This window comes from Vidua macroura, chromosome 10 (assembly GCF_024509145.1).
Source record: "Vidua macroura isolate BioBank_ID:100142 chromosome 10, ASM2450914v1, whole genome shotgun sequence".
Classification (NCBI taxonomy): domain Eukaryota; kingdom Metazoa; phylum Chordata; class Aves; order Passeriformes; family Viduidae; genus Vidua; species Vidua macroura.
In genome coordinates, this window is record NC_071580.1 from 9,696,441 (window position 1) to 9,723,492 (window position 27,052).

Sequence of the window (27,052 nt, forward strand, 5' to 3'; positions counted from 1 at the left end):
AGCTGAATAGTGAATGGTGGAGCACCATTCCTTCCTTCTCACTGCTCCTCATTGCATATCCCTGACTAAAATTCCCCCTTAGCTAACAATACACATCAGTGTGACAAGTTACATGTCTGGGTCCATCTAGGCCTGCAATGTAACCTGCTCATATCAGCTATTTTGCTCATATTTGGTGAAAGCACACACACAAAAGAAAAGGGTTTCTGTGAAACAAGGAGAAACATGCCCCTATTTCCCCATCATTAACACACAGAGCCCTTTTGTCAGCCGCACACCATCACATGAATACCAGGATAAGCAAAGGGGAAGATCACAGGGAATCTGGAAGCAGACCTCATCTGTGCAGCTGCTGGCAAGCAGACACCTGCTCTCTGTGGCATCAGTGCTATGGCTGGGCCGGGCTGCAGCTGTGACCTCGCTCAGCCTCAACAAGTGCAGAGGTGTGCACAGATCCTGATGATTGTACAGAGGAGCAGTCAATAAAGCTCTGCTGGACAAGGATGCACAACTTGAGTTCCGTTTTTAACATCTGGGGACAGCAAAAGTTGTTAGCTTCCTTTTTTTTTTTTTTTTTTTTGTTTTAAGCAAGTTTTATGTCAAGAGTTTTTAATATATTTATTTCAAAACAATGTTTTGTGAAAGAGTACACTAAATAGCATATATCTGTTCTTCAGCCATAAAACACGGACTATCAGCTTCAGCTCAGCACAGATTGGGGCTGCATGCACTGAACATCATATCTCAATAGGAAGGTCTTCATGCCTGTCTTTCTGATATCAAGGATAGTGTCTTCTTTAGATGACATGACCCTGGAGGACAGAGAGAGAGAAACCAGAAAATCAAATGCTTTTAATTAAGGCTTCTTGTGGTTTGTCCCACACACTCACCCAAGCCTGTCACTGACACAACATTTATAGTTTTTAGCAAGGAGTTTGTTTTCCTGCCCATCCACCAATTCAAGTGCATAATCTCTGCTCGTGGGAGCCCTGAGACATGCCAGCCCATATTTGGAAATAAAGCAACTGGATTTCTGCATCTCAGTGAGAAACTTGCATATCCATTCAGGCACTTTAACCAAGAAACCTGAGAACTGCACCATTTATTGCCTGAAACAAATCTACTACTAGCATTATGTTGGGCTCAGAGGGCGTCACAGAGCCCATTACTGAAGTGCCTTTAAATTCTGCTAAGAACTGCTGGGAAGACAAGGCAACTCCAGGAAGCAGAACAGTAGTTCTGTTTTGACAAATCCTGGCACCCTGAGGTCAAATAGATGACAGCTTTGTTATGTAAACTACTTGCCCCTCTGGGACCATCTTTCAGGAGTTGACTAGTCCCTGTGACCCCTGCACTGCTTTCTGCCCAGCCAGGCTCTACTCAAGAGTAGTTAAGCCTGCCAGATTAGAGGGCAGATCCAGTACAACTGGTCAGGCCTGACCAAAAAGAATGAACTTGTGGACTTCTAACCTGCCAAACTCTTAAAATTAGGACAGAGCATGTTTCTAAATCTGCCACAGAAGCTGTCAAAGAGCTAAACCAAGAGTGCTGAGTGCTGGTAACTGCTTCAGTTGGTACAAAGAGGCTTTTCATTCACTGGGATTAAAAAAGGTGACTCTGCACACTACACTGTACCAGCTGAGTGCTGGTAACTGCTTCAGTTGGTACAAAGAGGCTTTTCATTCACTGGGATTAAAAAAGGTGACTCTGCACACTACACTGTACCTCAGGTCTTAATCATCAATGTACTCAAAGGGCTCTGGTGGTTCAGGTTCTTGCTCTTCTTCCTCAATCTTCGGACCATGAGCTGCCACAGGTTCAACCAGCTCCTCCATATCCTCACTGGTGTCCTTAAGGATGATGATGCCTCCAATGGAAAGCTGCAAGATAAGTGCCATGAGCATTTAGAGCTGCTTGCCTCTGCCTCATGGTGGAGTGTTTGTGGCCACAGTCTATCCTAGGCCATATGAGACTCCTCAGCAGGAATGAGTTTCAGAAAGCAAAGCATCTGACACTCACCTGAATCTCTGCCTCTGATAAGGGCGTGGAACAGGTAGAGTCTATCCAGGCTACTTTTTATATTTCTTCTATCTAGGTCTCAGTTCAATAGAAAGTGACATTGGGATTCACAGCTTTACCCCATTCCCAGGCTGGGGCTTTCCACATGAAAACTAATTGAACTGTAATTGCTTTATAAGGCTCATCTTTTCAGGTTTACAATACTTAGTGAAGCCTCTCTGTGTAGCTGCATCCCAGGAGATTCTCTGAAACAGAGACTAATCTGATCACCAGTTTCCACAGAGTGAGGAATCCTATTAGCAGAACCTCACAAAAACAAAGGGGAATTACTTATAAAGATCACAACCAAACATCTTGGCAGGCTGAAACACCTCTGGGAGTGAAACACAAGGCACAAAGAGGCAGTGCTGTGTCACGCCTGGCTGGGATCAGGGCTTTGGCCACAGCAGGATTTCGGGCTATAAACAGCATTTCAAAGAGGTCTTTTACTCTGGCATTCCCCAAAGCACAGCAAAGGTCCAGAATGGCTCCATTCCAAGAGGCTCCCTGGTTACACACCCTAATCCCAGCAAAAACTGCACTGTTCTGTTCTCTTCAAAACCTATTTATGGGGCTTTAAGGCAGGAAACTGAACTCCCCCACCAAGGACTCTGCTTCTTTTGAAACTGAAGCAAACAGACACATTTCAGTGAGTGGACATTTATTGGAACACATAGCAGATCTTCCTAATCCAAACAGCAGTTGGATCACCTCGTTTTAAAGGGTAGAAACTAAAAAACCCTTCCACTGCTTTGCTAAAGGAGATATTTCAAAAGGGAGCAGTGCACAGAGAATTCCAATGTGCTGATGGAATTCCAGGAAATCCATTTATTAAAAACATCACTATTTTCCAGGAAAAAGTATTACTACTACTGAACGCCATTTTCCCATGCGTAATCCTGGAAATGGGGTTAAGTCAATCATGTTATTTCTTGAACAAAAATAAAGGACAGAAGACTTTGACTCAGGAGATTTACAGTTCAGGAGCCAGCTTATCAGATTTGCAATATATCTGAGCATCTCACAGAGAAGTTAGTTACCCCTTGGGCTGAGTGCTAAAAGACCTTCTTCATTTTCCATCTGACAATCACATGCTCTCTCTTCTCTGTGTTTACAGGAGCTGAAGGAGCTTTTCTAAAGCCAGATGTAACTCAATAGGAAATATGTTCAGTGAAAAAAAGCCCTCCATGTAGGTATAAATTCCACTGCAGGGTAATAAAGCTCCAGCACAAGTTCTAATGTATTTCACTGCTTTGTCACTGAACCTGTACAACTTCTCAGCCTATTTTAAAGATCATGGCTCAGTCTTTATGTTCCCATCAATGTCATTAATACAAAGAGTATGTCTAATTGATTTTGAGGCTGCACATTTCACACAGGTACAAGAAGAAAGAAAAATAAAGCAGCATTAGCATGGTGAAAAGGTTTGCAGCAGCTCTGACTTTACCCCAGCTAGAACTGCATGTGATCATTTGCAGAGAGGGACATTTATAAAAGGAAACACAACAACAGCAAAGCTGCAAATCTCTGCAGCACATTCCAGTGCTGCACCAGCTGTGAGTTCTCATGTACACACAGAACTTCTGGGCCTTCCACACAAACCCAGCACTGGGAATGCTCTGCTAAGTACATGGACTGGGAAGGTGACACTTACTGGTTTGAAAGGCTGGTACCGGCAGCTCTCTGTCATAGTGAGAACTTTGAGCTGAGCAGGCATGACTCTGGCTGGGTTGTCCAAAAGCTGGAAGTTGGGTTCAGGCTCTTTTTTCTTTTCTTTTTCATCCTTCTTTTCATTCTCATCCTGTGGAGGGAGAAGAGAAGATCGACATGATTTCAGCAGTAACCTCTAACCTTTCACAGTTTAGCAGGGTAAAGTACAGTCAGACAGCAATTCCAAAGTGTGGTGAGAAACCATTCTTTTGCTGAGGAACATGCTAATATTTATTTATCAGCTGGCACAGAAAATGCCAGCGTGGATCTAAGTGCTCTTGACAAGGTAATGCCTCACTCTCAGCTGCAGATGAAAGCAAGTTCAGCAAGAGGTAGCAGTGGAACAGTTTAACCTCTGCTTTCCCTTTCTCCTGCCTTTTCTCACTCACTCACCACTGTTTGTGGTGATATTAAAGATTCTTTAATATCATTACCAAGCATATGAAAATTGCCAAAATCTGCCCTTGTATTTTTGCAGCTATAAAGCTGTCACTGACATTTCACAGTACTGGTAGTGACAGCAGTTCACACAAAATAACTCGACCTCAGCAACTCACTAGGGAATTACAGTGAATCCCTCCCTTATCAATGACTCAGCAGCTAGAGGCAAAAAGCAGAAGGCAAAAAACAAGCACCCTTTACATACTTAAAAAGGTGGGTCATTTCTTCCCCTCTTGCTCAAAAACACTTGAATAGCAAACAAAAAAACTGCAGAAAAGATGGGAACAACCAATAGGAAACTATTGGGAACACCACTAAATGCACGGCACGTCCTGTAACAGCAGACAGGACTTTCTCTGGCACAGCAGCTGCTCATTGCTGTGCAGATCCTTTGGAAGCTATGGATTACTAGTCATACAACAGACATAAGAGGGAAATGGGAAAGCAATGATACCTCTAAAACATTAGGACAATAGCAAAACACTCAACTCAAACACAGCAGGTGGCAGCAAGCTCCCTGTTTACTATCCTTGGTTTTCTGCTCAATTCAGCCAAAGAAACCTTTCAAAAATCTGGCCACACACATGGACACAACATGTGAACCCTTTCTAATATATTGCTTCCTCTCAACATCTGCACTTAAATGTAGCTTGTAGCAATTTTAGAAGAAATACACATCTATTCAGCACATTTTGCTTACTATATAGAACTGACAGGGGGTGGAGATAAGTGAGGGTCATTCTCCTAGGTAACAAGACACAGGACAAGAAGAAATGACCTCAGGTTGTGCCAGGGGAGGTTTAAGTTGGGTTTTAATAAAAATTTCTTCTTCAAAAAGATTGTCAAGCACTTGAAGAGGCTGCCCAGGGGACTGGTGGAGTCACCATATTTGGTGGTATTTAAAAGATGCATAGATATGACTCTCAGGGACGTGGTTTGGTGGTGACCTTGTCATTTCTGGGGTTAAATTGGACTTAGAGGTCTTTCGAAACTAAAGAATTCTATGGGTCCACAATGCACTTTCAGCTTACAGTTGTTCTTGGAATATTTCCATTTATGAGCAGGGCACAAAAGAAAGGGTCTTTTGTCAATACTGCAAGAATTTTAGCTGCCATATGTTTACCAAATTACAGCAACCACCAAAGATTCATTTCCCCATTACTCAGCTTGCTCCAGGATGACACATTATTCACAAATGAGGATGACAATTTCCATTGTCAGGTCTATGAGCTGAAAGAAATCATCAGAGGACCAAAGCAATCACCATAACTACTGAGCAGCATATGGAACCTGTGCTCAAACCTCAGCTGGTTCTGAGCTGGGTGTGGATAAATGTTTGGCATTTTTATAGATGGGCAAAGCACGTAAGAGACTGCTGCCAAAAAGGTGAACATTTCAGAATAGGAGGTTAAGCATGTGCAAAACCAGAATGTTTAAACTCTTCAGTGCTCTCAAGGTGAATTAGACATGCAAGCAACTGCTACAACACTTCTTTTTAAAACATCAGGGGTCCCAAGGATGTGAAATTACTAAGCCTTTTGTGCATTAGTAAGAAAATTACTTGGATAAGAGAGAAAATTCCTCTGTGTCTAAAACCAGCAGGTAATGAAATAATACTCATAAGGTTCATGCAGTTAAAGGCACAAAAACCTGTAAAAACAAGCTTTTGCCTTTAAGGAAGTCAGTTACTTAACAACACCAAGGAAGATTTATTTGTCAGAAATAACAGATTCACAATTAATAAAAGCAAGCACCTCTTGCTTTTAACAGTGCACACACAGACTAAAGGTGCTAACCAGTGTCTGCAGCAATGTGTGTCAGTGCTTTGCTCATAACACAGGTGGCAAGAGGACAGAGATAAGTGGGTGTCAACTTTCATGACACACCTTCCACATTTATAAGGGTGCAGGGGGAAGAAGACATTTAAGTTTCAATGTGTGCACCCACCACTTCCATCTTTTCCTCTTCCTTCTTCTCTTTCTCCTTTTCCTTTTCCTTCTTCTTGGCTTTTGCAGTGATGGACAGCACAGCAGTGGAAACCTGAATATGGCAACAGATGAGGCATTCAGTGTGACCCAACACAGTATACTGAGTTTCAGCCCCCTAGGCTGGAGTCTTTTGGGAACAAATGGCAGAAACTTTCTGAGAGGGTCAGTGAGCAACAGCACTTGTCACACAGCAATGTGGGAATAAATGTGGGCTCTTGGCACATTTTAACTTTTGACCAGGGAAGTTTAAAGAGAAAAGATTTGTCCAATTCACATCCTATTGAAAAGCAAGAAATCAGCTATAAGCAGTGAGCTTTGCCTTTCATCAGAGTTAATTTCTGGATTCCTCAGTGGCCTGGAAATCTGTCCTGTCCAGCATTCAATTCTGGTAAGATGTTTTACAGTTTTCACACCATGTCATTCATCAGCATGACATGCCTGAGGTCTCCATTGCTCCACAATTGCTCCCTAAGGGCTGCTCTGCCTGCTGCTGTGCTCTGCTCAACAGCTTTTACCATCCTGTGCCAGGAGACAAATTGCTTCCACTATTGTCCCACTTGTGACCCCACAGGTCTCATCTTCTTTTCAATACCAAGATATTCTCAGTGCCACACTCACCTTTTTGCAATCCATGGAGCTGACAGGTATTATTCTAGCTCATGGGCCCACTGCTCCTTCCATATGGGATTATTTGAGAAGTGTCTCACCTAATATTTTCAATAGTTGCACTGGAGCAGCATTTTGGAGCTCAGGTCACAGAAAAGGACCCTGCTGTGCTGGGTGCTGTACATACAAGTCAGTAGGGCATGGAAAGCAGGTTTTTTATTCAATACTTCTGCTTGACCACTTCAGACAAGGGAGGTTGCAGCAATTCAGTAGCAAAGTACTTGTATGCCACAATCAGCAGTCCCAGGCACAGCAGGAAAATTTACCTAGAATTCTCTTTCAGAGACTGCAGCACCTGCCATTTTTTCCTTTGTTCTTTAGATTCCCTAGTAGTACCACCAAAGTCAATGTTTATACTAGGAGGGAGAAGAGGTTAGTCTTTACACAGAAAGCCAGCTCAAATACCTTTTCTTTCTCCTTTTCCTTTGGTACCTCAAGAGGTGGGGGGTAGGCAAATGTGGACGGCTTACAGTTGGACTTGTACTGGACTTTTGGCATCTAAGACAAAGAGTTTAAAACAATGTTAGAAACTAGAAAAGCAGGGGGAAAATCCACAGCAGAATAATTACTTTAGCTTCATTTTCCTTCCAGCAGAGGCAAACACAGATCCTCTAAATAATATAAGCTTCCCCTTCTCCCTCTCCGGAAGCTGAGAAACTGTTATCAGTGGCAGCGGTTCAACTAGAACAATGTTATTTAATTATTCTATAATTTGACTCTGGCAAGCTCTCCTAGCCCTCTCCATACACTCTATCCTATTCACACCATGCTTTGTTTTCATGGCTTCAAAGCTTCTGTGGTTTTGATGTTGTTGCTGTGTTTGTGTGTATTAACACAAAATTGGTTTAAGATCTAAGTGAAGATCTGCTTTGTCAATGCACGCGAGGGCAAACCAAGCACTGACATTCCCTTCCTGCCAAAGGACTGTACATTTGGGGGTGAGTTGCCAGTGACACACATTCTCTTACTCTTGGCTGCCTAAGCAAGGGTAGAAAGCATCTTTTGATAGCCAATCTAAGTTCTTAAACACCCCCATGCTGCCACATCCAGAAACTTTTCCGTGGAACTTCCTAGCTTAGTTCTTCAGCGCAGGAGACCCAGCATGGTACACAGCTTACAGGGGCTGTACCACAGCTGACAGCTGGAAGTACAGATGCACAAGGAAAGTGCAGTACCCATGGCTGCTCAGTTTAATGTCTAGTCCCCAAGGAATCCAAACAAATCCTCTTCTCCCACTGCTAGCTTTCCTAGGGGAGAACATCACATAATTTATCTGGGAGGCCAGGGGGGCAACACACTTTTTAAAAAAATAACCCTGACCTGCAAGAGTGATAATGAGCTGGCCTCTGCCAAAATACTCTATTTAGAGTTCCTTTCTTTTTAAGCTACTATGAAGTAAAGAGGTCAGTGTCTGCTCTCTACTTTTTTCTTGTTCCCATTCCCACCATCAGCTCTGCAATTGAAGCCTGTTTTTCAGATTTCTTCCAGTTAGTACCTTTTCTGGCACAAACAAGTGAAACATGCAAAGGATATCAACAAATCCATGAACATGCCTTGCAGACCACTCGAATATTCCAAGCAAATTTTCAGTCTCTTCTCTCTTCTCGTTACATACCTTAAGATCCTTGTTAAGGCCAATGACACAGGTTGGGGTGAACGCCAGCGACAAAAAGTGTGACAGAGGGAACCAGAACCAAAACTGGGTGAAGACCAAAACCCCCACCACAGAAGGCATGTGCGTATGTCCTGTCCTCGACTGCAGTGAAATGGTTACGTTATGGCCCCCTGTAAGGAATCATAAAAGTCAGTGAATTATTCATTCCTGGGTACACCACAAAGACACCTGAGCAATGAATCTCAAACAGTTGCTGTCAAAGGCCTGCACAGGCCACAGTGCTGCCAGTTTCCTCCTCTGGAACACATCTCCCTCCTTTATTGTGAGCTCAGCTTACTCAGTAAAACAGATGTACAGCACAGAGACCGCACTGCTCTACAGTACCCAAACAATCAGGGAGTACAGCCCTTCTTCCATGCTCATTTTGCCAGGATACAAGTTAGACAAAAGAACAGGCAGTGAGAGGGGGAGAAAAAGGCAAACTTTTGCCATAAAGAGTTTTAAAACACAGCATCTAAATGATCCCCAAGACAAGGCTCAGGAGGAACACAGTACATATATAGCCGAGCATATAGAAACTTTTCTTTCTGCAACTGCCTCCCTGAACTATCAGTTATTCAGAAGAAATATGCCTAGGTTTTTATCCTACACCATATCAGTAGGAAAAAAAATGTAAGCAGCAGCAACTTCAGAAGTTGTTTCTAGACATTATCAATCTAGGCTGCACAGAGACAAGCTCCTGCAGCCTTTGCAGAAAAATTACATCTCTGCCAGACAACCAAGTCTTAGATTTGTACTTGCAAAGCAGAGACCCAAACAACTCCATATGTTGATGTAGTGCAGAAACATCCAGCTAGAAACAAAATTGACTAGACTTGCAGACAGAGTGAGAAAGTGTTAATGTGATCTTCTGTCTGCTGATAAACACAGTGCATTGAGTTGAAGAGGGCACCAGGCAAGTCCATTACTGCTGACAAGACCTGGTACAGGGAGGTTAACTTTGTCAAAGCACAAACACCCACTCTTCAGGCCACTTTGTAGCTGAAAATCCCAAACTGGAGTAGCTTTTCCCAGGCTCACACAAACAGCCACCTCAGGCAGGGCCAGACAGCAATGGAGCTGGCTGAGTTTTAAAGACAAACAGAATTCTCTTTTGCTGCCAAAACTAATGAAAGCCCTGACTGAAGCAGTACTGTCATCTCGGGTATCTGTCAGGGTTTGTCCCAGCAGAGGCAGTGGAAGCTGGGACATCTAAATGCCCTCCTGTAGGATGCTCTGCCTACATTCTATCTCCTTCCTCTTCCTTTTGTGGTAGCAATAGATCTCCTGCTGTTTGACAGGAAAACTCCTTCCTGCTACATCTTTGAAGCCAGACAAAGATACGGTCTTGTCTTTTTCTACTGCTAGGTCTCCTCTGCTGCTTAGTATTTTCTCTGATAGCAATCTCTTGCCCTTTCATCTGAATTTGCCACAGCACTGTGGGGGGACTGCCTGAGGTCTTGTGCTATCCTTAAACACGTCAAGCACTGCACACTCATATTTCTGGTCTTCTCCTCCATCTTCACTTTGAACTTTATTTTACTGCATCACCCTGTAAGGACCAGGCCCTGGTTATCAGCAGATATTCTGAATCATGCAGCCCAGTGAATGTTGCACAAGCAGCTTAATTGGACTTTATAAAACTTTTGCACTTTAATTTTCAGAATTTTAACCTATAATTCACATAAAACCTAGAATTAACCAATCTCTGGAATCTCCTGAATGAGCAACAGATTTAATATTCAAAAGATGCTGTCATGCTACTTTTTTCTGTTGTTTTATACCCACAAACAATCCACCCTCACTCCCAGGATTTTGCAGGGAGAAGGAAAGGTGGGGAGACCTAATACTGCACAATTGTGATTTATCTTCATGATTAAATAGCAGTCCTGACTGCCTGGAGGGGAACACATTCCAGATTTTGGCTGGATGAATAAAAGCTGTAATATGATGCCTGGAAAAAAAATCAAAAAACACTAAAGAAAAAATTTCAGGGATCCTTGTACTGTAAGGTCCATCTCCCAAAATTCACAGTGCCAGTGGGCAAGGGGGGGTTGGGAAAAACACCAAGTACTAAGTTAAATTTAGTGTCTACTTTTTTCTTATTTTATTAGAGAAAAATGTTGCTGCTGGGGCTTATCAATGCCCCAGAAATGGCAATGATCAAATTTTTCAATGCCCCAGCAATTGCAAAGACCAAATTCTTCATTTCCACTTCAGTGCTCCCAGGGTACCCCACTCCTTCCATTAAACTACCAGCCTAAATGGCTGCCTCATGGTCAGAGCAAAAATCCCACCTCCAGTGCATCATTTCCCAGGCATACACTGGAAATCTTGCACTTCTAATCAAACCCTATCATTGGAAGAGAATTGGGCTTTTCTCCTCACCCCACAGAAAAAGAGACAACATAAAACTGAATTCAATTGCCCCAGCTGTGGCAGATAACACAAAGAACATTTTCTTCCTGGCAATAATTAAATTCTATAACTCATTGTTTCAGATAAGTACTTTCAGTTGTATAGGAGGGATAAAAAGAATTTTTTTCTTTTAGGAGGCTCTAATGAAAGGGGCAACAGGTTAAGAAAATGAGTTCACAGCCTTCCCTGAGTCTCTCAGCAAGAAAAAGAGGTTACAGTTGGCACAAATTCCCACAAAGTTTATTAAAACGGGACATTTCTGGTTTCCAAATCATTATACAATACATGGGTGACACAGGAAGCAAATAAGGTTTTAGTTGTATTTTTATGATTTAATCTTAAGGGTCAGAATTCAAAACAGGTCTGTACTGCTGAGAGAAAAATCCCAGAGCCAGCTAGTTTCTGGCTTCCCAGCAACCAAGTGAGTACGGGAACGACCAAAATTATTCTAAGAGCTTCATGCCAAGAACATTGCTCAGCCTGAGCTCCAGGAGGGGCACCCAGGAGGCAGGAAGGTGGTGCCTGTTACTGAACAGGCCTGGTCATCTGTGACAGAGCAGCCTGACATGGCCAGCAGGGAAGCTTTTTAAACCTGCTTCCATGAGATAGGTGCAGGCAGCACCACGTTCTTCTCCCCCGTGGCACAGCCTGGAGATGCAGAGGTTTCCCACACCCACACCGCAGGGTGCTGTGCCTGAGCCACAGCACAGAGACAAATTCTGAGGCTCCTTTGCTTGTGGCCTTCAGGATTAATCTTGACCTCAAGAGTACAGGAAAAACCAGCTTGTTTCTGCCTATTACAGGGGATAAGGAGGTGCACGGCAAGAGAAGGCCTCAGTACAAGAGACCAGATGGGAGAAATTGTGTTTGGAAACTTGCAGAAGAGGTGCCACTGACAGACACAGCACTGTACAAATGTTACCTCAGCAGAAGGAAAAATTCAAAACACTGTCTGTCCTCTTTGCTTATAGAAACTGTCCTTAATAGGCCCTGCAACTTAGCCCTTGTGAAATGCTGATGGCCTTAGAGAATCCTATTCCTGACTCAACATTTAGTCATTAACACTCATGAAATGATGTTTTCTTTGCTAGAAAAAAGTAGCAGTAGTCTGTGAAACTAACAGGCTCTTCTGAAAATACACTGATGCAGTTAACTGTGCTTCCTTCTTTGTGCAACTGCTTTTAATAATCATGAAAGTAGCAAAAACTAGTTATTAAATATATATATATATATATATATATATATATATATATATATACACTTATATATGATTTTAAAAACTGGCTATGTAAAGTTTTAACAGAAAAAGAAAAATATTAGGACTGGATACCACATGATTTCTGAATTTCTGGAGCAGGTGATGATGTAGAAAAATAAAGAAACAACCTACCATGCTATAATAAATCAACATTCAGGGTGACAAAACAGAGAAAAAATAGAGAAAAAATTAGAGAAAAAATATTGTATTTGTCCAGACTTCTGGACATGAATTCAGCCCCAAGGACTAAGCTGAGTCTCTCCTAGCAGAAACATGCTGATACAAGCTGAAACTACAAAACAAAATTACTGTTTCTGTAATGAGCTGAAATTCCTTGAAAACTGAGATTTCTTGCTATTGCAACATGACAGGCATAAAACCAGTACCCCATCTCCCAAATGAAATTTGCTGTTACAGTGATTGCAACGAAACAAGTTTAAGAAATTTTAGCAGCTTTTTGTGGAATTACCTGCATCCAAAATGCCTTGTGCCAGGATTGCTCCAAACTTTGCCATAACATCATCATGCTTATCATTGATCACTTTGGAATAGAGCTGCCTGAACTGGCTGACCTGGTTAAAAATAATAAAAAAGAAAAAAAAAAGAGAGAGATTATAAAACTGACTGCACAAGTCAAATAGTCCATCTTTAGTGGAAGCATCTTCAATTTCTGCACCCTACAATGACATGTGCATTTTTAACAGCTTTAGCCACTGGTATTACAGAGATTTTCCCCACTTGAAGATATCCATATACCGATTTTAAAATATTCAGGATGGATGTGCATTTCCAAATCACATTTTCCAAACCTTATAGGAATACCCTGACATTCTCTAGGGTGTTACTGGAATAAAAGACCAATTGATGAGTTTGTAGTAAGAACTGTTCTGTGTTCTTATGTGACTGACACTGCACTGTAATAAGTTTCCTCCATTTCCTATTGCTGAAAACCTCCAACTTTTTCCATTATTCCTGCACAATATTTCTGCTGTACTGATAATGCCCCTATGAGGCATCATCAGCAAATTTTGCTGCTGCACTCCTGCCTTTTAAGTGAGAATCATTAAAGAAAATATTTAATAAAGTAACAGTTTACGCCATGGTATATTCACCACAATATCTTAAGTACACAGTAAAGGAAGCTGGTAAATCTTTGCTTGTGTTATCCTCATTCCCTTGAACAGTTTCATCTTTCACTGGTTTACCAAGTATTGAAGAGACAGAACAGTATCACATCCAGCAATATCTAGGGCTCTACCATAAATTAATAACTTAGGTCTTTTAATATATGCAATGGAGCAACAATATAGCTCAAGTATAATTTTTGTAGTTGAAAAAGCAGACCAGAAAATCCCAGTCTGCAATCCAGTCAACACCTGGGAAGCCACATCACACCCACAGCATGTCTTATCTCTTTTTAAATTTTAATTTTAATCTAGCTACGCATGTGACATTTTGTCTTTTTTTTTTTCTTTTTACATACTAAGCCTTCATTTGACATTCTCAAAAGCAAAGGAGGCATTTTTGAATAGAATTCTTCCAAGATGTCTTTAACAAGCTTCTCCCCACTATTCCCCACTTTGTTCCTGGTATTCCAAAACTCTATCTACATCTGCAGCCACAAAGGAGAAGACAAACTTCTAGCTCAAGGCAGTAGAGCCAGACACTGCCACCAGAGACACTGAGCAGTTTCAAGAATTGCAAACACAGCTGAAGTTTCCAAGCTTAACACCTTAATACCAGACAATCCCCAGACACGTCTCACATCCAAAGAGCTTGTGCTCTCCAGGGACACCAGTGACCTTTGCTCAGTGACACGTGTCCTACCAGGCCAAGCTTCAACACTAGCACTAGGAAGGGGCTTTGGCACAGCCTCCGATGTTCCCAGAGCGTAAATGTACCTGGGATGGAGGCTTAAACACTGACCAAGACACTCAGGACAGCACCCAGCAAACTGCTGGTCCCCATCCATGCAGGACACCCTGAGCTCCAGAGCTGTGCCAAGGGTGGTCAGCACAGAGCACCAGGAGCAGCCTTCAGGCATCACTCCTACCACATGTGGCCTGCTTGGGGAATCTCAAAGCTTAGCAGAAAGCTTTCACACCTGTGAAAAAACATCCATTCATATAACTGAGTCAGTGACATGAGAACTGTGCTGAGAATAACATTTTGTTAAACTGGGATTCATCAAGGTAAAAAATAAATCTTGAAACAGAATGAAGAGCTGTCTGAGGGGATGAATCACACTGCAAGAGTTTCTCAGCAAGGCACAAGATCGGATTCCCCTGTAAAAGCACATCAGAGCCACAAGATAATCCTGCAACTAAGGCAATGTTAGCAGTGCATTTCACATGTGGATTTTTGACTAGAAGCAGTAAGAAGTTGAGACCAGACCTTTCAGATATTATGTCCAATATCTGCAGTGGAAACAAAAGACAGTGAGATTTCTCCAACCCATGAGCATTATACCCAAGAGCTGCAGCATTGCCTGGCAGCCCTGCACACCCTGCACACTTCAGAGTAAGACCACGCTTTCTGCAGAAGTTTTCAATGCAGGGTAACTCATCACACCACTTAAAACACATGTGTCCTAAATGAGCAGACACTCTCTAGGTGACATCTTCCCTGCCTTCACTCCTTCAGCCAGTAACCCAGTGATACTACTTATCACCTCAACTCATTCCGCACTGATGGCATCTAACCTGATTAAGCCACTTTGTGATACCAGAAGACATTAACATTCATACAAGCAAGTCCTGTCCTGCTACATAGGACTGCATTAAAATGACTGTTTCACACCAATGGAAAGTCTCACTACCATGAAGCACCAGAGCAACCAAGCACTTTTAAACAGCAGCAAAGCTGAACAAAACAATTCTCTGGAAGAGCAGGATACGTTTATTAGAACTGTCAGGGGAAAACAGCAGCTATTTCAATTTTCCTGCCTAAGTCCAACAATTTGTGTGCTAATATTAGTTCTCTACTCATCAATTTCTTTTTGCATTAAAATGTTTTTAGTTATTAGTCCCCTAAAGAAGGTGAATTTGCAATTATTAAAACTAAGAAAAAGGAACAACATAAATTATCAGGGCAGCCACACAGACAGATGTGTGGCAGGGAGATACTGCACACACAATGCAGGGATTATTCTGGGTATACAGACCAAACTCTGCTCTTGCTTCACTCCATTTATGCTTTTTCAAGCTCTCACAATTTTTATTTATAAAAGCTTACACTGAGGTTTACATGTTCAATGTAAATGGTTTGCTTCTTACGTCTGACCTCTTAGTACACTGGAAAAACACCTTACTTTGCATTAGCAGCCTGGAAGAAGGCCTCAAAGGCAGCCACATGCAGACCAGGTGAACCTAAGCCTTCAGGTATTATTTTGGAACAGACACAGAAACAGAAGCAACATGTGAAACTGTTTGTCTGTTGAGCTGAGCAGCAGAATTCCAGTGCCGCTCTTTAGAGTACATTGTTCCCTTGACTCTGAGCTCAGCTTCTGGGTTTGGAATATTTATGAAAACAGACATATGTTACAAAGCTCATTTGGTGGACTGTAATCCAGAATTTACACTGTAATCAAATCTTTAGAGAACTAAATTATGGGTGGAGTGAGAAGGCATTCAGCAGAACTGCTGATGTTCACACTGGTGTCTGAACTGACAGAGCAGCCCTTGCAACAGAAGGCAGGAACACCTCACTTGGGAAGGGGAGACAGGGCTAGAAAGGGAAATCATCCACCTCCCTGGTCATGGTGCACTGCCCCTGTGAGCACCTCTTCCCTAATACACCTTCCTCAGCTCCTACTCACATGTGCATTAACAGAGCACATGAACAGAACACCCAGGCAACAAGCTCAGCAGGAACCTGCCAGCTTTGGCACCAGGACCCTGTGCAGGGCAGTGAGGTGTCTGAGACACTGACAAGGGACCAAGGACAGAAACCTGGCTGCTCAACCTGAGCACATCAGCTGCCACCTCTCCAGGTGACAGCGACAGGTTACAGCAGATCAACTGAGAGCAGGCATTCAGTGAACAAGCACTGAACAGCTGCAGTAGAAACAGTCCTTATGTCATTTAATTATAAAAATACAAAATATGTAACTCCATCTCAAGAGCATTCTGTGTTCATATAAGTTCTGCATACCTGTACATTGTGACCCATGGATCACTGCCAGGCCTGGACACTAAGTAAGTGTGCCCTTTCCAGAGTTTAAAGTCAATGGAAGCAAAATTGTTCTATGAAAGGGTGAGAGACTATCCTGCTCAGACTTAGGGGCCAGGCCAAACCAGACCAAGAATTGAGACTAAAGGTCTCAACACTCAAAGGCATAACAGGCCCACATGCTTGTTCAGGCTGCTCCTACAAAGCAAATGCTTTACAGGAATGGGAATTTTGACTGGATCCGGTCCCAGCTGAAAACATTCCTTGCTGCAGGGGAAAGCCTGCTTTGGCAGCTCTGGCTGCAGCAGTTCAGGAAGGTATTAACCTCACATGGAGCCAATGCTCCACCTCTTGGGAGAAGGTGCTGGGGTACTCACCTCCTACAAAATGGAGCAAGATGTCAACAGCCAGCCATTTCTTAAGCTGTTGAAGCAAAACCTGCCAGAGTTTGTCTAGTAAAGCCCTTTTTATCTGCTATTATTTTTCCTTCCAACCACAGCAACAAGCACAACCCAAACTACTGTGTAAGTTTATTTAATATGCTATGAAACCCACAAGCTTTGTTTCTCCCTTGAAGTCTTCAAGCACTTTAAAAATTCTACAGCATTTGGAAATCCTACCTAGAAATTTATTTGGGCAGCTTCCAGAAGGAACACTAAAATATAGACAATGACTCATTTCATCTTTCTAATAAAACACACACCCCATTCTGATAACTAGTGCTGGCCAAAATGACATGGCACTGAGTTCAAATGAAGCCAAACACAGAATCTTGGAAACAGTGAGGAAACAACAGAGACTTTGAGATATGAGAAGGATACAGCACCATTCCCTGCCACCAAGGGCTGTCATTTATCAGGCTATTTACTACTTCTCCCTCCACCAGTCAATATTCATGCACATGAAGCCCAGGAGATTGTCAAGAACAAGAATTTATAAAGAGTTAATTACAGGAAATATCGGCAGGTGATGTGCACAATGCTTCTGGCAAATGCAAGCTCTTAAGAACAAGAGCATTAATAAATTATAATAAAATAGATTTTCAACTGTTTGCATGTTGTATCTATCTTCTTCAAAAGATGAAGTTATTCATCTTGCCTTCTTGAAGGAGTGAGCAGAAGCATCTCACAGTAGTGGGTTTTCATAAAGTAAAGGTGCTACCAGAATATTGCAAAATCATTCTTGCACCCTAGCAAGACCTAGCATTTCATCTAAATGGGGAAAAAAAATCCCAACAGCAATCTGGTCCTGGTTTCTTCACATCTTAAAGACAACAGGCCGATATGATTGAAGGAAGATGGAGAAAAAGGCCATTATGACTGAAGGAGAATGAAAGAAAAGGCTTGACCTTGTTTATTATTTTCTCATTTTGCCAAGATGACTATCCTAACACAAAACCAGCAATTGAATTTACTTTTTCAAGTAGTTCAACATGTAGTTTGTCTCCAAAACTGCTGACTTAATTGCCCTGCAAGTTGCAAACATATCCTGAAGTTGTCATTGATTTCTGTTATGATGACCTCATCACATTGTAATTTAGGATTCCATTTCACAAAATAAACTTGTTAATATTTTATATCTGGCACTAATATGGTTCTTAAATCTATCAACAGAGATCAGGAAAAATCACATTGGCTGCACATGGAGGAATTGTTTCAACTCCAAAGAGACCAAACCCCCTTTACTCCTGCTATCCCTTTTTGGCCCTTAAGTAACTTGCAAGTTCAAGGAGTTCATGTAATTACAATTCTTTATTTCACTATCCTTTATTTAAACTATTTAAATTCTTTGAATTATTCATTTAAACAAAGACTGAGCACAACAAAGAGGAGGATGAACACAAAGGGAAGATCACAATGTAGTTAATTCAAAGGCATACATCTACCCTTTTCTCACAATAAAAATGGCTTTTAAAAACCAAAACACTTTGATTCTTAAACTTCTGTTTATTCCTGGCATTTTGGTGTTGCAATGCTCAGTTCTCAAAACTCTGACAACATTTTATTCCCAAAAAAATCCTGAACTATTTAAGGAAGATTGTTTGCTACCATCTTCCCCAAATGATCATCAGAGAATTGAAAGTATTTCTAACCCAAAGCTCACTAATAATAAGTTAACCAAAAAAATATATAAAATCCCAGAAGAGACAAAACTGAGCAGCAATGACAGGAAGCTGGCCAGGCTCTATGACACAATCTTAACTAAAACTGCCATCTTTCACATGCCAAGCATCACCAAGTATTTAGAAGCAGAGAGATGATACATAAAATTTAGTTTCTCTGTAACTCCATCAAGACTATACAGCTTGTGGGATACAAGAACCATCACACTCCTCTTCCTAGGTGCTTATTCAGCAATTCAAATACCCACATCCATCAAGTCAGACCCTTTGGCACACAGTGTCCAGCATGTCACTCAGGAATCTAATCAGATCAAAATATGTCCTGGCAATCTAAAAATGGCTCCTTTTCTGAAGACCTCCATTCCATCACATCAGAGTTAAGTAATTTTTTTTTTTCAGATTGGCAGAGAGCTCCAAAAAAAGTTTCCCATGCTTAATTGGAAGCATATCCCTCAAAATATTTCTTTTACTTTTGAGCAAGAAACAATAATGGTTATAACCAACTTTTGGGGTATTTTTAAAAAACAAAATTTGTGTATTCTGTGCTTAGTTCCTGAATTGGCAGAATATTCCAGGTATTATTTATTAATCTGGAATTTTGTTTCTGTTTGTTTTTTAATATCTGTAGTGCTTCTTTGACTAGACAATTAATTGCCTTCTGTATCTATATCAGGCAATAATTTGGCATCAAGCTGTTTCAGTTTCTGGCCCCATTTTTAAACAAGCAACTGACTCCCAAACTACATATCTCATCCTGTATTTGCTAGCCAACTATTTTAACCACCTGCTTTTATCAAGCAGAAGTATCACACATGACTTGGAAGTCAAGGTTTCCAGGCCTCTTTGGGAAAAGAAATCTGCCTTATTACACACCTCAAATAATCTGTGTTTTCACTAGATATTTTCCTACCCACATTTTTCTTTAGGACAAACAGAGTCTTTCACCTATCATCTCAAAAAGCCAGAAACTCCAACAGGCAGACTCAGCAAGTGACTCATGTTTTAGGATGGCTGACTGATTCAGAGGAGACTACAATTCCCATCTCAAGAGGATTAGGGTGCTTTGCAAACTAAAATTAATCAATCCTCATAATGTCCTTTCATATATAAATCCTTAATTCTTTCTGGTGGGAAACCAAGGCACAAGAGAGCTATATAATTTGTCCAGTACTAGAGCAACACAGAATGATTAAACCTGATCTCCTATATTGAGGCCTGGCATTCCAATCACCTGACCAAGGAACAAACAATAAAAACAACAATTAATTTTTTTCCACAGAGAGCTAATTCAACTTCACATTACAGAAACTTTCTATCTTGGAAGACAAGGGGATCCAACAGAAGTTTAGTGTTCTCCACTGGCTTATTCAAGTGAACTAATTCTTGGCTTATTCACTTGAACTACAATTCTGGTAATACAAACAACATTCCCAGATTCTGCTCAGTGAAAACTAACATTTTTCTTTCATTTTTTAAAATAATTCGAAGGAACAAATTGTCTGCCAACAAATTTTCATGTTCCATGACTTAGAAATACCCAAATACATGCATTTGTAGATTACCTTCTCTGACTTTCCCAAGTAAAATTTTCCACTGGACAGAGGCTTTTTTCCCTCTTCCCATCCAAATGCAGTAAAAAGGTGTCTGTTTTTATCACAGTTCAATTTCTAAAATGTCATCAATAAAAGCAACCAGTATGCAGCAGATGAATAGCAAAGTACCAGCTACTGCTCTGCCTCAGCACTCACCAGAGCAGGTGAAATGTGGAACCTCAGAGCTTCTCCAATGTGGACTTTTAGTCTGTACAAATGTTTGCATATCATCACCTGCCACACACTCACAGGGAACCTACTTTTAAAAGCTAAACACAGCATATGCAGCCCTTTTCACCTTATGAGCAGGAAACTCCATTAAAATATGGAGTATTTGTTATAAACTCACTAAGCCAGTTCTGAAAGTTCTGAAGTTGTTTCACCTGAAAAATGAGCTACAAAGGAAACATTGTTCTAACAGGACCTCTCTGCATGACCACATCCAAAACTAAGCTTAGTATCATCAAAACCAATGTCTTTACAGTCACTTTCCTATCATTACAAGATGCTTTGAGACCTCTTTAAAGAAGAGCATTTATTCTTGTAGTGCCCAGAGTTAGAATGCTGCCATCCATCAGGCGTGTTCCCATCATTCAGAGCACATGCTCTAATCCAAGCAGGAACTTCCCACTGCACATTCAGCTCTGGCTCTTTACAAGGCATGTGCAGTCTCTTGCCGGTGCTTACGTGCAGTGCCAGGCTCTAAAGATTTGGCACCCAAGACAATTTCCCACCTAAGAGGCACGTGAGGTATGTGAGGTGTGACACACTACCTTTGGGCAGGTGATCTCAGTCTGCTGGATCATGATAAGGGCAGATGCAATGAGAGCTCCTTGACGCACGTAGTTCACAGGATCATTTGTCATTGGCTCAAGCAAATTGATTGCTTCCTAAAAGAAATGAAGAAATACAGAGTCATGGAGTTAATATTACTATTTTTAGAATGCCAGGATTCAATTCTCCAATGGAAGGTTATCAGATTGATGCTATCAGATATACTTTAAAAAATGTGTTGCCTGTTCTTGGCAGATGAAGCAGAAATCTGTCTTTCTGTAGATTTTAATCTAAAAATTGTGAAGAAAAAGAAAAGAAATGCCAAAAACAAGTGAAGGATGGATGGAACAAGGTCTACCTGCAGAAACAGGGCAACAGATAAACAACAGGAATAAGCAACAGATGCGTTCATCACATTAGATTCCAAATTCTTTGCCTTATACTTTATTGTTAGAACCTGTAGCATTCAGCATCTTTTAAGCAATCTCTTGTTCAGAGTGCCCTTTTGTCCAAACTTAAACTGAGGACACGAGCAAATGCAGCTGAGTGCAGAGTGCAAGAGTTTCCCAGTTCAGACCCCACTTGGTCTCCATTAGGGGAGGCTTTTAAAAACAAGTTAATTTTATACAGAACATTATTTCAAAGAACTACTTCTAAAGTAATATCATGCCTTCACTAAGACTTCTTTTGGCATCTGAGCTATGTTGGAGGCTGTACTTCTTCACCTGAAGGTGACTCATTCACTCTTCGGCAAGCATTCAGTACCATGGATAAAACACCCACTATGACAAAACGCGGAACTTCTTGATCTCCAAAACTGAATCTATTTGGGCCTTCAAAACCTACTAATAGAAGCTCTGCAAGACATGTCTCTGTGTAATCAGATGGTTTAGGTCATCATACAATGTATCTGGAAATAAAACAAGACTCATTCTTGCGACTAAAAGCATTTCCACTTAAATTAACTTGTCAGATGCAGCAGGTTAAAAATAACTAACTCCTTGATTCCACCTTCCACTTGAGAATAAAGCGACCTGGATAAAAATAGGACTCTCAGATCTGCTTTCAAATCTGCATGCTTTAGCTACTAAAGATGGCAGGCAGTGCACGTCAGCATTCTGTGCTTTTGGCAGCACAAGTGACACTCGGGAGCGCTCACGCAAGAGCCACAGACCAAAGGTTTAATACAGGAAGAGATGAGACAGATAAACAAGAGATTTATCAAAGACTCAGAAGCATGACATATTACTTTGTCTGTGCACCTGTTCTGAAACTGCAATTCTGTACCACTACAGATTATTATACACATGTGGGAGAAATAGAGGGAGCTTATTCCCGTTTCCTTGCTGCTTGTTCCAATGAGTGTTCACGTCCCTCAGCAGAAGCGGAATCCTACTATAAATGGTCTGTCACCATCCATGAGAATTTACCCTCACTGATACTTAAAAAGTGAGAATACATAAAATGTACTTGTTGTTAATTACACTCCTGAAACTACAAAACATTTAATTAAATTTCATTGCACTTGGCTTTACTACATGGATCTTCCATAAATCGTGTATCACAGGAAAGATGAAAAGAGCTAGAAGTTAAGCAAAACATCTGCTGTTTTCCTTTCACTGGCACTCCAAGGGCAAAGAAGTATTGATTTTGGAGTACTGAACATAGATTTAAAGTTCAGTGGCAACTTGACAGTAAGAAAACTCTAAGAAAAATTTTGAAGACAGAATTTCAAGAATGTGGCAGTAATGTATAAACACATTCTAATTTACCTATTCTGTACAAGCAGGAAAAGAAACTCTATGCCCAGAAAAGTTAAAGAATTTAAAGTAGTGCTATACTCCAGCTGGCTGGTGGTGTACATGGGTGAGAAATCCATCTGCATGTGTGATGTCTGCACACAATGTGTCTGTCGCAGGAGGGAGCAGGAACAGTCTTGGCCACAGCTGCTCCTTTCTGGCCCTCACCTTGTTTCCAGTGCCTGCACAGCAGATCCCCAAAGCCATGGCAGCCCCATAACGCACGTGGGGATTGTAGCTCTCTGACAGCAAAGAAACCACGCTTGGACACTGCTCTGGAGTCCTAGAGAAAGGCAAAAAAAAGAATATTGTTTATTATTAGTGTTATTCAAAATATGGCGACTTAATTCTGTTCATATCTGAAAATTTCAAATCGTTCTTCCAGACTGTGCATTTTTTCATTTCTCAAAACTTAACCAGAGGGGAGGAACAAATGGGCTAAGAGAACAAATTAATAAACACATTAATAAACTTCCCTATCACTGCAGATAATCACACACAGTTCCCACTACTGAATTCTTCCTTACTGCTTATTTTCTGCCTTTAAAAGATCATCCAGCAGAATGATGTATCTATTGAGGCTGAAGTCTTTATCTCCAGAAATCATGCCTTTTTGACAGGCTTTCCACTAGCAGAGGTTTACCCTCCACAAGACACACAGCACTAAATTTCCCATCAGTAGACACAAAACTCACCTCCAGTATTCAATCAACCTTCAAGGTTGGTGGGTCCCAAACTCCCTTTTGCAATCACAGCTTCTGCCAACTCCTCCTCACCCCCACCTACTGCTGTAAATCACAGCACAGGAGGAAATGCTGATACAACACACACTTCCAATCAGTTTATGAGCAATGTCTACTGCTGCCTCCTTACAGTGTCATGCTGGGACTGTTGCTGCCTTTTAAGAGATCTGAAATGAGTATATATGCTCTATGCCTCGCCAGCTGGGAACCAGTGTCCTGCTGGTCACTACAGCAACAAAACTTCCAGCCCAGTGCTGGAAGATGAAAGAGAGCCTTAATTTCCCACAGCCAGAAGCATACGTTGCTCATGCAAACAGCTTTGTAAATATTGGGTTCCTTTGTATCTTCATGGTCATATTTATCCCTGGTTTAATTTTAATGCCATACAAACCACTCCATAATATCAAATACTGCCAATTTCAGCATACTGAGTCTCATGGCACAATGAACAGAAGAGCAATGCAGGAATGCAGTTGGTAAGGAAACGCTCATGAAGAAGAAAGATGTAAAACTATAAATTGTATGTGATTTCATTATATCTGTTTATAGAGTGAACATCATCTGGCTCTTCATGCCATCTCACTGTGTCTTGCAGCTCAGACTAGCATTTTAACTGTCACATTCACAATCTTATAAGCAGTCTTGCAAGCCATTTACTTCTGCTCTAAACTGATTTCAGACTAAAATGTACCTAGGAAGAAGGCAAGAGCACATTAGTCTTCACTTCCTTTCCTACATCTGCTACATTGAAAGATGGAGGGTGGAGGGTGGCAGCAGTACCTGCTTGTACACAGGAATAATGGCATCATGTAAAATCATTGCCTGTCAAGGCACTCAACAACTCAAGAGAGAAAAACCACTATAGAATATACTCCAGCATGGGTTTTATTTAAATGAATAGCTGAATCATAAAAAACAGTAACGAAAAAGACTTTGAGCAACAATCTAGTTCATTCTTTTCTTTCATTGTAACAGGGGACAGAAGACATGTTCATATAATGACACACTCATACTTCAGTTATACTCTACACACATAATCAATTCATTTCTACTCTAGCTATTCCTGTTTCAACACTTTCCCATGGTCTCCTCTGACAGCTAGTCCTGAACTCCTCTTTGCACTCCTCTTCCCTACTCCAGCTGACCACAGACAGGCAGCACCACCACACAGGCTCCAGTCCTCCTCCAGAAGTGCTCAAGGGGCCCAAAGGCACCCAGGCTTCAGAGGCTACTCCATTCCTCAGCAGTAATGGCAACAAGCACCTACATCTTCCCCCACCTACTACTTCCATCTGAGTCTTCCCAAAGCATCCACATGAGGAAAGAATCCCACCTGCCAACATCACCTTACAACCCCCCCCCGGCCTTCAACAGCAGCAAAAAAAGAAAACCAAAACAAAACACAAGAGAGAAGGAAACACCAGCTGCTGGAAACTGCTGCCTCTAAGATGAAGCCATGATGACAGATGTTAAGAAAGGGAGAAAAGCTGGGCAACAGAACAATTCTGTATTGCCCTATGAATGAAGATGACAAACTAAAAGACACATTTAAAACTATCTATCAGTCTCTTGCTCAAATAACAGCTTAGACAATGTTTTCTTTGAAATGAGTTGATGTGGAGACCAGGAGACACAAATCCCATCATACATGAGGCCAAGCATTCAGCTGCACAGAAGACTTCAGCTCTTGCACAAAGACCCTTAACACCTTTGTGTTTGCTTTACTTCAGATAATGTTAAACAAGCATATTGTGAACCAAATAAGAGAAAAACACTTTCTGGCAAAGATGTGATTATGCACTCTGAAGCATTAATCATTAAATTCCTGTTCAGAAAGCTAGATTTTATAGAATCACTAACTTGGACACACATTTGTGTCTGCAGGCTCAGAAGTTCTAACACAGTTTTTATTATAAAATCAGGATTAATGTACACTAATTGATTTTTGAATTCTCAGCCAGATGTAAATTATTTGTGGCCATTATCTGAAACACTTTTATCTCAAATAGATCCATAAAACTGTCAAACATTTTGACAGGAGGCCTTCCATAAATCCACTTTGGGAGTTGCAGCAACTGAACAGGTCCCACCACTTTCCTCAGTTTTCTCAAAACCTTAATCTTAAAAAAATGTCTTCTCACTTAACAGAGATCTAGGGGGCAGATCAAAAAGTGGGAAAGAGTCTTGCAAAAGTGTGTATTGGAGGAACAGGACCTCAGTGCACAAGAGCATTGTTGGCATCAATGCTTAAGCAGTAACATTTGCTTACTCCTTTATTGCTGAGATGTTTGTAATTACAAAGTCCTACACAGTGTTGCCAAAGGTCAGCCCATATAAACCCAAACCCACACTCCATAAAATTTATAAAACAATTCTGTCAAGTGATCAAAAGAAAAGTTAGAAAGCCCTCATAAGCAGTCCCAGGCTGCAACTGTGCTCCCATGGGTATTACTTCCATCTGGGTAATCCAGTTGGGGACTATGTTTAAAACTGACCATGTTCTCCTCCCCCTGGCCCTTCACTGAGAGCACAGCTCCTCGAGCTGCTGACGTGACCTTCAGCACAATCCAGAGGGAAGAGGGACAGTCCCCCTGCTGATGGAGGAAATTTCTGCTTCACTGGTAGCAAGCCCCACACAGACTCCCAAACCAGGTCCACCCTTCTGGCTCCCTGCTGGAGACCTTCAGCACTCTGCTGACTGCTGATGGCTGAATCAATGTAGTTACAGAAGTAGAAACCTCTGGTGGCAGATGGAGAGAAATAATGAATAGTGTGAGAAATCTTAATAACACTACTAAAAAAGAGAAATGGTTTGTCACAAGTCACACTCAGCAACCTGCTACTCCTACTCAGTCCTAATACAGATATCTGTCATTACTGCAAGTTAAACACAGAAAATAACATCACATGAAATACCAGAATAACATTTGGAGATTCAGTGGGCGGACATTTTATCTCCAGACACAATTTTTTCCTCCCCTCTTTAAAGTCACAGTAAAAATTCTAAGCCTGGAGTAGATTTGATATATTTTGAGGACAGAAGCAATGTACCATAGTCCTCTAGCATGACCTTCCCATCACACAGTCCAGTAATTTCATCTTAAAATTCCTACATTAAAGCCTAAGGCATGTCTCTAAACTGGACTGTGTATCTTAGAAAAATAGGCAATGTCTATTTTTGAAAACCAAATTATCTTTAATGCACTGGTTCCTTCCTTTTTTCCTAACACTGGTTTTACTCAAGCAGTGTGCTTTTGCAATTACACTTTACTACAACAGCAAAATGATGACAAAAAAATGGCCCAATTATTTCCTTCATTTTATCTGAAAATTGCTCAGCTGCTCCTACATAAGCCATGAAACCACAGACGTCAGTGAACCCAGACCTGTACACAAAAAACCCCAACATCATAACTAGCTTCAACTTTGTTCTGTTACCAGGAAACTAAATTAATAAAGAAGCCAAAAATCTCAAGAAGTTTCTTCCATGGGACTTCAACAGTGTAGTCAGCTACAGTTTTGTTTCCACCCTACATCAGGATAAGTTTTACTGTTGTGATAAATGGGCTGCAGATGAAGGACTTCCTCCAAGATCCAGTTTGGTTTGTTTCAGAAGTCAAACAGGATCATAAAGAAAAATAAAGATGCACCAAGACAGC

The 27,052-nt window shown here is 41.3% G+C and overlaps 1 protein-coding gene across 1 annotated transcript in view; it reads right to left on the reverse strand.

Moving 5' to 3' along the window:
* Window positions 1-599: 599 nt before the first annotated feature.
* The window catches only part of PSMD1 (proteasome 26S subunit, non-ATPase 1), a 66,737-nt gene continuing 40,284 nt past the window's right edge, over window positions 600-27,052 (reverse strand). Inside the window, exons 17-25 of the mRNA XM_053986107.1 lie at window positions 22,819-22,933; window positions 20,851-20,967; window positions 12,663-12,765; window positions 8,479-8,648; window positions 7,269-7,361; window positions 6,157-6,249; window positions 3,713-3,859; window positions 1,726-1,880; window positions 600-812 (exon numbers count right to left, since the gene is read on the reverse strand). Of these exons, the coding sequence (XP_053842082.1) occupies window positions 1,734-1,880; window positions 3,713-3,859; window positions 6,157-6,249; window positions 7,269-7,361; window positions 8,479-8,648; window positions 12,663-12,765; window positions 20,851-20,967; window positions 22,819-22,933 (985 nt within the window). The 3' untranslated portion in view covers window positions 600-812; window positions 1,726-1,733. The remainder of the gene's footprint in view (window positions 813-1,725; window positions 1,881-3,712; window positions 3,860-6,156; window positions 6,250-7,268; window positions 7,362-8,478; window positions 8,649-12,662; window positions 12,766-20,850; window positions 20,968-22,818; window positions 22,934-27,052) is intronic.